This window comes from Dipodomys merriami, unplaced genomic scaffold (genome assembly GCF_024711535.1).
Source record: "Dipodomys merriami isolate MVZ:Mamm:240054 unplaced genomic scaffold, mDipMer1.0.p SCAF_33, whole genome shotgun sequence".
Lineage (NCBI taxonomy): Eukaryota > Metazoa > Chordata > Mammalia > Rodentia > Heteromyidae > Dipodomys > Dipodomys merriami.
This window is the reverse complement of record NW_027204826.1, coordinates 1,752,789-1,764,949: the sequence shown is the minus strand read 5'-3', so window position 1 is coordinate 1,764,949 and position 12,161 is coordinate 1,752,789. Positions and strand designations below refer to the sequence as shown.

The window sequence follows — 12,161 nt, the reverse complement described above, 5'->3', positions numbered from 1 at the left end:
AGAAAGTGGGGGAAGAGCCTTTTTGAAAATACGGAAATAATTATATTCCTAAGAAAGGAGACTCCATTTTGAAATTTAGGATCAAAGAGTTTTCAATGAAAATGATCAAAAGCATTTTGTTTCCAAGCCGGGCACTGGTGGCTCACAGGTGCAATCCTAGCTACTCAGGAGGCTGAGATCTGAGGATCACAGTTCAAAGCCAGCCTGGGCAGGAAAGTCTGTGATACTTATCTCCAATAAAGCACTCAGAAAACTGGAAGTGGTGCTGGGGCTTGAGTGGTAGAGTGCTCACCTTGAGCTGAAGAGCTGAGGGACAGCGCCCAGGTCCAGAGTTCAAGCCCCACAACCGACCAAAAAAAAAAAAAAGAATTGTTTCCATTTATAAAAGCAAGGTTTACTAAAATTGTGTAAGCTGTAGGTAGCATTAGAAGAAAGAAGGTTTTTCTGTATCAGGAAAAATAAAGCATAAAAGCATGAGTAGTCATGTGAACAAATACCCATAGCCAGTTTCCTCCTCTGTTCGTCCAGCCCCAGGCTCCTGGTCATTCAGGGCAACGCATGCACATTCCTCAATGGCTGCTGCTGGCCTGGAGGACACAGGGAAATCTTGACTCAGTTGGTTGGTTTTGCGCACACTGTGTAAATAGTATTATCTCCAAACCCTTATTTGAGTAAGCCTCTGTATATTTAGGTAAAAGAGACTCAAGTAATTTCAGATGTGTGTCTGTGTTCTACTTAATATTATAAGTCAGAAGATACCGCTGTTTTAATTAAACTCAAATTAATCTTTTCTTGTTTACCAAAAATGTATTCTTATATATAGGAATTTGTATTGTTAAAATATTTCTTAGTTTTGGTGAAAAAGAATTTGAAGTTCAACATATTTAAAACATGAGAAACTGGGTGTTGGTGGCTCATGCCTGTCATCCTAACTGCATGGGAGGCTGATTTTGAGGATCACAGCTCAAGGCCAGAATGGGAAGGAAAGTCTGTGAGACCCTTATCTCCAATTAAGCACAAAAAAACTCCCCCCAAAAAACAAAAACTGAAATGAGCTATGGCTCAAATGGTAGAGCACTAGCCTTGAACAGAAAAACTGAGGTCTTAGGTCCTAGGTCCAAAAGTTCAAGTCCCATGAATGACCAAAAAAAAATATTGAATTTCAGTTGTTGTTTTTTTTTTGTCAGTTGTGGGCCTTGAACTTTGGGCTTGGTCGCTGTCCCTCAGCTCTTCAGCTCAAGGCGAGAGCTCTACCACTTGAGCCACAGTGTCACTTATGGTTTTCTAGTGATTTATTGGAGATAAAAGTCTCACGGAGTTTCCTGTCAGGGATGGCTTTGAATTTCTGTATTCTAGAAATTTGGGTGCTATGAAGTATCTGTCAGTCAGAACAGAGCTTTCTAAATCTGAGAGCCCATGCAATGATTTATTAATATCTTCTGTAGATAGATGCCTTCCTCCTCAGCCTTTGAGTTTCGATGTATGGAGATGGAAAAGGTTTAAAGCTTTTGATCTGTACATTTGGTACAAGTCAGGAGTAAACACAGAGCTGGGTGCTGTAGTTCCCACCTGTAATCACAGGAGATATTACTACTCAGGAGATTGAGATCTGAGGATCAAGGTTCAAAACCATCCTGGGCAGGAAAGTCCATGAGACTCTTATCTCCAATGAACCACCAGAAAATTGGAAGTGATGCTGTGGTAGTAGAGCACTAGCCTTGAGCAAAAGAGCTCAGAGACAGTGCCCAGGCCCAGAGTTCAAGGCCTAAACCCCACAAAAAAAAAAGTAAACAGAGAAACATAAAATCTCACTGAATTTAGTAACCAACAGATGTTCTTCCCAGCAGATGTGATATTTTTAATCCTCTTGAGCTTAAACAAAAGGACAAATAGAGAAACAATTTGCTCCCAGTCTGACCAGATTTTCTATCATCTCTCAGCCAACAAAGAACAGGTCTCTGTCATCATCTGTCCACTGAGCTCTGAAGCAGTTGATGTGTAACAGCTGGGCATAGTGGCTCCTGTTTATAATGCTAGCTAAAGGGAGGCAGAAATGGGGAGGATTCCACCAAGACAAAAAATTCATGAGAAACCATCTCAATCAATAAGCTGGGCACAGTGTTCCACCCCTATGATTGCAGCTACTTGAGAGGCACAGATTGGGCCAGCCCAGAAGAGCTCATAGAACTCTTGTCTCAACAGAAAGTCTGGGAACTCTGGTTCATGCTAGTAATCCCAGCTACGGTGGAAAGCGTAAGTAGGAGGATCACAGTCCAGGCAAATCTGGGTAAAGTAGAAAAATAACCCAAGCAAGAAGAGTTGGAGGGGGCTGGGAAGGTGGCTCAGTGGTAGAGCGCTTGCCTTGCATGCATGAGGCTCTGGGTTTGATTCCTCAGCACCACATAAGCAAAAAGAAAAAGCCGGAAGTGGCGCTGTGGCTCAAGTGGTAGAGCGCTAGCCTTGAGCTGAAGAGCTGAGGGACAGTGCCCAGGCCCAGAGTTCAGGCCCCACGACCGGACACCTCCCCCCCAAAAAAAGAAGAGTTGGAGGTGTGGGTCAGCAGTAGAGTGCCTGCTGAGCAGATGTAAAGCACACACACACACACACACACATACACACACACACACACACACACACACACACACACACACACACACACACGCATGCACGCATGCACTTGACAAAGCACTGGCCAATCTGTTCTACTGAACAAATTCATTGAGGATGCTGGGCTCTCTTTGTTAGAGCTAGTCAAAGGTCACAGCTGTTACTGTGCTCCATATTCCTGGGCAGAAAATGGAGTCTTACTGATGATGAATGGTTGCCTTCCAAAGGAGATTAGGATGATAATGAGTTATCAAAGGGATACCCCAAGTTCAGAAGGCGACAGGGAACATCATTTGGAGCATTAGAGCAGGACTTAATCCTCCCAGGGTGGCAATGTGTGGAGCTGCTTGGCACTGAGGGGTTCCTCTTGAACAAGTCAGGTAGAAAAGCAGACCTAAATGTGTATTGCTTTAATTAGCTGTGTGAGAAGCATCATGACTGAGTTTCCTGCCCAGGCTGGCTTCAAACCAAGATCCTCAGATCTCAGCCTTCCGAGTAGCTAGGATGACAGGTATGAACCACTGGTAACAGCTTTAGCCTCTTTTTAAAGTTTGCTGTAAACATGGTAAAGTCAAGGAAGATTGAGCAATTGTTCTGCTGTGAATACTAGCAAAGAGTCTTTCATCTGGGTGAGATTCGCGAGAGAAAGCCCTCACAAACACACGCCTAAACAGAACAGCTGGTTCATGCATTTGCACCTGCTCTTCTGATCCACACACAAGACTGTTCTCTACTACCTGTAAATTTATTCTAAAAATCAATGTATGTTGATGTTTAATAAAGCATTTGGCACAGTGCTAAAAGTGAAAGCAGGGGAGAAAAAGGACTTTGTTCTAATCTACATCACAGGGGTGTTGGGGATGGTTTTCTTTGAATGACAATCATCTCCTAACTTGAGAGGTGAAAGGCTGAATTCTTACCTAAAGAGGACCGAGGACCAGCTGATCTTAACTGCAGTCCTCAGATCTCAGTCTCCTGAGTAGCTGGGATTACAGGTGTGAGCCCCAGCGCCGGGCCCTGAGTTCAAGCCCCATGACTAACTACTACTACTATTACTACTACTACTACTAATAATAATAACAATAATAATAATAGCAGCACACTGGATGATTAGCATGTTCTTCACCTTGGCTAACACTCATTTTCCTTAGCATTTCATTCTATGCAGTGCAACAGAGTACAGTGACTTGTCCCAGATGGCACAGTCAGCAAGCAGGAGAAGCACAGTATTTCCTTTGCCTTTCTCTAAATTCTGATCTGACTGGTTACACAATCACAAGAGGGGCTTGTGTTTTTCCCCCTTAACTGTGACTGAGGCCCCATGGTGCTTAGCTTTTCCTGCCTGCGCTTGCCCCAACACCCCTTCTCATGCCACGCACGTCACCAGTCCGTCAGCTGCTTTGTCTTTTTCTTTCTGAAGTTGAATGTCACCTAAACTTTAATCGCCAGAGAAACCTAAATAATGACTTTATAGCTTACCTTTATTCATTCATTTATATTTTTTATATGCTGGTCCTGGGGCTTGGACTCAGGACCTGGGCACTGTCCCTTAGCCTTTCCACTCAAGATTGCTGCTCTACTACATGAGCCATACTTCCACTCTGGTTTTTCGATGGTTAGCTGATGAGTTTCAAGGATTTTTCTGTCAGGGTTGGCTTTGAAGCTCCACCCTCCAATCTCAGCCTCCGGAGTAGCTAGGATTACAGGTTTGAGCCACTCAGACCCTGCCCAAGTTTATAGCTTTTTTTTTAAAGAAACTTGCCTTATCAAAAGTAATGATAGGAGTTAGAGTTCTGGGATTTTTTTTCCTACAATAGAATACCATTTTAAATATTTTAAATCTTCAGAATCATTTTATAATAGGACAAGGAATTTTTGTGGCTAAAATTTTTCTTGGAAAGAAACTTATGGGGGCTGGGAAGGTGGCTCAGTGGTAGAGCGCTTGCCTTGCATGCATGAGGCCCTGGGTTCGATTCCTCAATATCACATAAGCAAAAAGAAAAAAGCCGGAAGTGGCGTTGTGGCTCAAGTGGTAGAGCACTAGCCTTGAGCTAAAGAGCTGAGGGACAGCGCCCAGGCCCAGAGTTCAGGCCCCATGACCGGACCCTCCCCCCCAAAAAAAAAAACTTTTGGAAAGCACAAATAATTGTTACTGAATTAAGGTATTTAAGGTGTTTATTTTCTTCTTTTGGTGACTCTAGACATACTTTTTTTCTTTTTGTACCTCATAGGGCTTGAACTCTGGACCTGGGCACTGTCCCTGAACTCTTTTGCTCAAGGCTAGCACTCTACCACGTGAGCCACAGTGCCACTTCCAGCTTTTTCTGTTTATATGGTACTGAAGAATCAAGCCCAGGGCTTCATGCATGCTAGGCAAGCACTCTACCACTAAGCCATATTCCTAGCCAATTTATAACTTTTTTTAAAAAAGAAGAAACTTGCCTCATTGAAAGTAATGATACTGTTTCATTTCTAGGTTTTTTCCACAATGGAAATTAGATACCATTTTAAATATTTTAAAACCTTAGAATCATTTTACAATAGGACAGGGAATTTTTTTGTGGCTAAAATTTTTCTTGGGGAAAACTTTGGAAAGCACAAAACAATTGTTACTGAATTAAGGTGTTTATTTTCTTCTTTTGGTGACTCTAGACTTTTTTTTTTGGTCAGTTGTGGGACTTGAACTCTGGGCCTACGCATTGTCCCTGAGCTCCTTTTGCTCAAGGCTAGCATTCTACCACTTGAGCCACAACACCACTTCCAGCTTTTCTTGGATTAACTGGAGATAAAAGTCTCATAGACTTTTCTACCTGGGCTTGGCTCCAAACCATGATTCTCAAATCTCAGCCTCCTGAATAGCTTGGATTACAGGCATGAGCCACTGGCATCCGGCTTAGATGTACTTTTGAAAACTGAATTTTGAGCTGGTTTCATTAAGTGGGAACATGCCCTTCCCTCTGTGTTTATCTGGTGATGGTGTGTGTATATGTGTGTGCGTGCACGCGCATGCACACACACCACACACGCACACTGTAGCACTGAGGATGGAGGCTCAGCCCTTGTTTGTGCTATGTAAACGTTCTACACTGAACTATATCGTTAGCTTTGTCACCAAACTCTTAAAAGTAACCAGCTGAAAAATATTAGCTAGAACAAGATAATTCTCAATACGGAAAAGCAAATAATAAGGCAAGCAGAATGAGCAGATATTACAGTTGCAACCACCTCTGAAGCCAGTGTTGAAGCGTGTGGAGAGGCCTGAGGTCAGCGGGGCCGCCATGTGGGAAAGTTAGCACGTGCTCAGGAAGGCACTGTTTGCTACATAGTGAATGAGGGATTGGTTATCTAATACTGGGGTTGGAATTGCCAGTCAGTAACTTTAAGAAGAAAAAATTATATTTAGATTTACAGCTCTCCCCAAAACAATCAAAATCATTTTAGTTGAATTTGAATTACATATGTATAATTATATCATTGGAAATTTAGAAGAGAAGCCAGGGCTGGTGAAGATGTCTGTAGTCTCAGCCACTCAGGAAGCTGAGGCAGGAGTATCCTTTGGGCCCAAGAGCTCCGATGAGACTCCTTACCCTAAAAATAAAGTGGAAGCTGAGCATTGGTGGCTCATGCCTGTCATCCTAGCTACTCAGGAGGCTGAGAGCTGAGGATCACAGCTCAATGCCAGCCCTGACAGGAAAGTCTCTGAGAGTCTTATCTCCAATGAACCACTAGAAAACCAGAAGTGGCGCTGTGGTTCAAGGTGGTAGAGTGCTAGCCCTGAGCAAAAGAGCTCAGAGACAGCACCCAGGTCCTGAGTTCTAGCCCCATGACTGACAAAAATAAAAGAGGAAGAAGAGAAGAAATCTCAAAGAAGACTGAATGTATTTTAATTCTAGAGTTGAAGACATTGAAAAGACTCGAAAAAACTGTGGGATTACCATTGTATTAAAAATAAAAAGGTTGGGGCTGGGAAGGTAGCTCAGTGGTAGAGTGCTTGCCCTTGCATGCATGAGGCCCTGGGTTCGATTCCTCAGCACCACATAAGCAGAAAAAGCTGGAAGTGGTGCTGTGGCTCAAGTGGTAGAGCACTAGCCTTGAGCTGAAGAGCTGAGGGACAGTGCCCAGGCCCAGAGTTCAGGTACCATGACTGGCAAAAAAAATAAAAAATAAAAAAATAAAAAGGACCATTTTAGAAAACCAGAAAAGACAGTAAGTATAAACGAGTGTGCTTGACGGGAAGTGTCGCTCTGTGAGCCTCACAGGAGAATCATGTCCACTTCCTGCTTACAATTCACCACTTAGGCTGGAGACCGTGTGCTGTCCAGATTAGTGAGTGCTTGCAGCTCACCTTCCCTGGGATTTTCTCTTTCCAGGTGTGTGGAGAATTACACAGGCGCTCGCTGTGAAGAGGTTTTCCTCCCCAGCTTCAGCGTCCAGAGCAAAAGCAACGTGCCTGCAGGCGTGGTGGCGCTGGCTGTGCTGGTGACCGTGGCCTTCGCGGCCCTCTACTTCCTCTGCAGGTAACGAGAACAATGAGAAAGCAATGGTGCTCCTGGGTCACGGACACGCTCTTCACATGCGGAGGCTCTTCCAGGCCCTCCTTTACATTTAGCAAGCTCTCCAATTCAGTTTTGGGATTAAACTAGGAAGTCATTCTAACAGTGCCGTAGGACTAGGACATGGTTCAGGCGGGACGAACCTGCCTAGCCAGCCCGAGGCCCAGTTCAAACCCCAGAACTGAGCTGGACACCGAGGCAGAGATCGGGAGATGCAGGTGGGAAGCCCAGCCTGGGCAGGAGAGTCTGTGAGTCTCTGTTTCTATTTAACCAGCAAAAAGCTGGGTGGGAGACCTAGCACAAGTGGTAGAACACCAGCAAGGAGCAAGAAAGCTGAGCAAGAGCTTAAAGCTGAGTTCAAGCCCCAGTACACACACACACACACACACACAAAATGAGACCAGGCCATCCTTTACTGTAACATTTTTTTTGATCCATTAATAGTTGCAGTTGGTTTAAGTGGAAAGTCTTTTGCCCCTTGGTAATAGTAGTGCCATCTCTGAATGAGGCCCAAATGGCACCCTGCTGATGATAAAATCAGGGCTAGAACCAGCAGTGTTTCCTGAAGGCCAAGGGGCATTTAGGAAAAACACACAGCATTTTGTTATGGCAGAAATGGTTTGAGTTCATTTTCATTCAAAAAAGTTGAAGCTGGGCTGGGATGTGGCTTAGTGGTAGAGAGCTTGCCTAGCATGCATGAAGCCCTGGGTTCGATTCCTCAGTACCACATACACAGAAAAAGCGGGAAATGGTGCTGTTGCTCAAGTGGTAGAGTGCTAGCCTTGAGCAAAAGAAGCTCAGGGACAGCGCCTGAGCCCTGAGTTCAGCCCTGGGATGGGCACACATACAAAAAAGCATGAGTTCATTAACCACCCCCCTGCCCGCCCCCTCCCCGCTGAGGTATCAGCCATGCCCCCTAAGGGAACAGACCAAGAGGCACCTCTCAGCCCCAGGGCAGAGCTTCCTGCACTGTGAGGCTTACTCAGTGAAGGGGCACCCTTTGGGGGGTGGGGCTCAGGTGATTTCCACTAACTATGGAAAGACCTTGAGTCCCCAGATATGCACATGTCACTTTGTGTTCTGTGACATCGTCTCTCTCTCCTGTCAGGAGGGGACATCTTCCGAGGTCCCGGTGGAGCCCGTGTGAGGTCAGCCTGGTGGAGGCAGACAGTGCCAGCACCGGCCACCGTGAGTACAGCCCCGGGCTGTCCCCCAGCTCTGAGGGACACTGAGACATGGTCCTTGCTTACAGGGATTTAGGTTGGGTCCATTCAGAAAAGGTGGATTTGCATACTAGGAACTATTTTTCACTTTTTGTGATGATAACTTTTTGTGTGTGCCATAACCTGATCATTCTCCCTGAGCTTCTTTTGCTTCCTACCACTTGAGCCATAGCTCCACTTCTGGCTTTTTTTTTTTTTTCTTAGTAGTTAATTGGCAATTAAAGGGCTGGGTATGTAGCCTAGTGGTAGAGTGCTTGCCTAGCATGCATGAAGCCCTGGGTTCGATTCCTCAGTACCACATACACAGAAAAAGCTGGGAGTGGGGCTGTGGCTCATGTCGTAGAGTGCTAGCCTTGAGCAAAAGAAGCTCAGGGACAGTGCCCAAGCCCTGAGTTCAAGTCCCAGGACTGGCAAAAATAAATAAGTAAAAAAAAAATGGAGATTAAGACCCTCACAGACTTTCTTGCCCAGGCTGCCTTTGAACCATGATCTTCAGCCTTTTGAGTAGCTGGGATGACAGGCATGAGCCCCCATGCCTGGCTTATTTTACTTTTGACATAGGTCATGGAGAACACTGAGAGAACACCAAAGTTTTGAACCACATTCCTGTCGACAAAGGCAGAAAATGAAACAGCAAAAGACAACGTAATTTAAATGCCCATCTTTCCTTCCTTGAATAAAAGACCATCATACCACGAAGTTGTCTTTGTGCTGAGAGGATCAGGTGGCCAGGGGCTGGATGCTCATTGGCGCACATGCCACCTGCCAGCAGGGCGGTGGCTCACCAGCTAAGTACTAGGCAAAAATCACTCAAGGAAAGTCCTTAGGAAAACATGGAGGGCTTAGAAAAAATGACAAGAATTACTGTAATGCAAGGAATGTCTGGCAGAGGGCTGTAGAACCCATCTACCATGATCAGAGATTAAGAACCTAGGTGTGGAGCTGGGAACGTGGCTCAGTGGTAGAGCACTTGCCTTGCATGCATGAAGCTCTGGGTTCAATTCCTCAGCACCACATAAGCAGAAAAAGCTGGAAGTGGCCCTGTGGCTCAAGTGGGAGAGCACTAGTCTACAGCTGAAGAGCTGAGGGACAGTACCCAGGCCCAGAGTTCAGGCACCATGACCACCAAAAATCAGAAACAAAAAAACTATTGGATAGGTCAGAGTTTTCTACTTGTTAAGTTACACCAAAACACACACACACACACACACACACACACACACACACACACACACACACACACACACACACACACACACACACACACACACACACACACACACACACACACACGGAGTAGCAACTTTAAGGAAGTATGAAGAGTCTGGAAGGGTCACTGCCCGGTCATGAGCACGGCCAAGCATGATGGCCAGTGGGCTTCCATCAGGCCCGTGTGTCCCCACTGCTGCTAGTACTCTCCTGTCCACCTGTCATGACTTCACCAACAGAGGTGTAGCAGACAGAAATCAAAGAGCCTCGTTTAATTTCTTAAATTGACTATTCAGAGAGAGTTAGATTTAGCCCCAAATTTATGATGTGCCTATAAATTTGGTGTCAAACACAAATCTTTTTTTTTGTTGTTGTTGTTGGTCGTGGGGCTTGAACTCTGGGCCTGGGCGCTGTCCCTCAGCTCTTCAGCTCAAGGCGAGCGCGCTACCACTTGAGCTACAGCGCCACTTCCGGTTTTCTGGTGGTTTATTGGAGATAGGAGTCTCACGGTCTCTCCTGCCCGGGCTGGCTTTGAACCGAGATCCTCAGATCTCAGCCTCCTGAGTAGCTAGGATTACAGGCGTGAGCCACCAGCGCCCGGCTTCAAACACAAATCTTATGTCCTTAAGTTCTCCACTGCTGTCTACGTTTTCAGGGAGCCATTTTGATATGTGGCATTAGTGAAAGGCCTCCACTTATTTGTCAGCTGCATGGTCTCTCTCGTCCACTAATCTTGTTGAAAGAATCATCCTTCATGAGATGTTCAGGCTTCCAGTGAAGAGTCATTTCACTGTACAGAGATTTCTCTTGCACGCTCTGTCTCATCATTCTGAGATTTTGTCTAAATATTAGGATATACTTTTCAGACTGAAAAACAAACCACCCACCCATCGCTGCGATTTTGACTGGGGTTGTGCTGAATCACTAGATCACTCCGAGTAACACAGCTTTCCAGCACATGAATGTAGATGGATTTCCATTTATGGCTTTAGTTGCTTTCAGCTATGGTGTGTAGTCCTCACTGTACAAATTTTTCATCTCTTGATTCCTTTGTATGCTAGTGTAAGTTGAACTCACACCATTCCCTTTTCAGATTGTTGTCAGTAAAGAAATGCTCATTTTTTGGTATGGAATGTGACTCTTGTTGCATTGCTAAGTCCACTTCGGTTCTGAGTCTGTTGTGGAATTTTAGGTTTGCCTCACGTGTGCTCCTGTCATCTGTAGATGTGTCACCTCACATCCTCCTTGCTTGTCTGGATGCCTGCTTTCTTTTCTCTAATGGCTCTGCCAAGAAACTTCGGTACTTGTTGGATGGAAATGGTGGAAGTGAGCACTCTACTCTTGTTCAGATGTGGGAAATGCTTTGGGCTTCCCTGGGGGGAGGATGTTCACTGTGTGATGACACAGTGGCCTTCTGCTTCCAGTTCATTAAGTGGCTTTGATCACAAAGAGGGGTTGAATTTGATCTAACGCTTTTCCTGCATCAGTGAAGATGGCTGAATCTAATGTGGTATAGTGATGGCTTTTCATCTTGAACCATCCTTGCATTCTAGAAACCAACCCTACCTTAATATATTTCCTAGTGGTACTGAGGCTTTTTCTGAACCCATGTCCCAAGGGCTGATGATCGACTCAGTAATCCCCCTGCATCCACAGGCACACAATCCAAGCCCCCAGGGATGTCTGCAGTTGTCTGGGACCATGTGACACTCTGGCCTGGGACTGGCCACACGCACAGTGGTGATGCCATCCATAATGCTGCCTGGTAACATTGCGCTCTAGTTTGGGGTGCGTGGATTCTGTTTATACAGTGTTGAAATTCACTAGAGATGTTTCACGAACTACATCCCTGCTGCTAAGCAACATGACCATATATACACTATACCTATCGTAAAGTTGAATTTACAAATTTTGCACAATTACAGGTTAACATCAGGGGTAGAGGGCTGCCTTGCATGTGTTCAGACAGGGCCTCCATCCCTGAGTGGTGGCAGTGCTGGTAGGGAGATCCACAATAAAATACAACAGTTATAACACGCTGTAATAAGACAGCTGGCATCACTACTCTTGTGCTTGGGTGCCATTAAGGAGATGCACCCTTGAAAACCACTCCTGTTGCCATCTCATGAGTCACGGCTACACTGAGCTTTGTTCTTCCTGCCCAGATCTGTGGCTGCACCCCTCTGTTTTCTCCTCTACTATTTTTGCCTTGTGTATAGAATTCCTTTGTTGATTCAGTTTTGCTTTTTTTTTTTTTTTTTTTTTTTTGTCAGTTGTGGGGCTTGAACTCTGGGCCTGGGCACTGTCCCCTGAGCTCTTTCACTCAAGCCTAGTGCTCTACCACATTGAGCCACAGCTCCACTTCTGGTTTTCTGGTGGTTCATTGGAGATGAGTCTCACAGATTTTCCTGCCCGAGCTGGCTCTGAACTGCAGTCCTTAGAGCTCAGCCTCCTGAGTAGCTAGGATTACAGGTGTGAGCCACCACAGTCAGCTTGATTCTGGTTTTGTGTAGGATTTTGCTTTTGTGTGTCTCTGTCTACTAGGTCTGGGCATTACTAGGGACAACAG

The 12,161-nt window shown here is 45.3% G+C and overlaps 1 protein-coding gene across 7 annotated transcripts in view; it reads left to right on the top strand.

The window, feature by feature from the left end:
• Nucleotides 1-12,161, top strand: part of Nrg4 (neuregulin 4) — a 70,756-nt gene that overhangs the window by 54,115 nt on the left and 4,480 nt on the right. For 6 of the 7 annotated variants that reach the window (XM_070042814.1, XM_070042808.1, XM_070042809.1 and 3 more), the window contains 2 exons: nt 6,978-7,124; nt 8,269-8,348. In XM_070042814.1, coding sequence (XP_069898915.1) covers nt 6,978-7,124; nt 8,269-8,348 — 227 coding nt within the window. Of the gene's footprint in view, nt 1-6,977; nt 7,125-8,268; nt 8,349-11,248; nt 11,381-12,161 lie in introns of all 7 variants that reach the window. The other variant, XM_070042812.1, reaches the window with a different exon arrangement.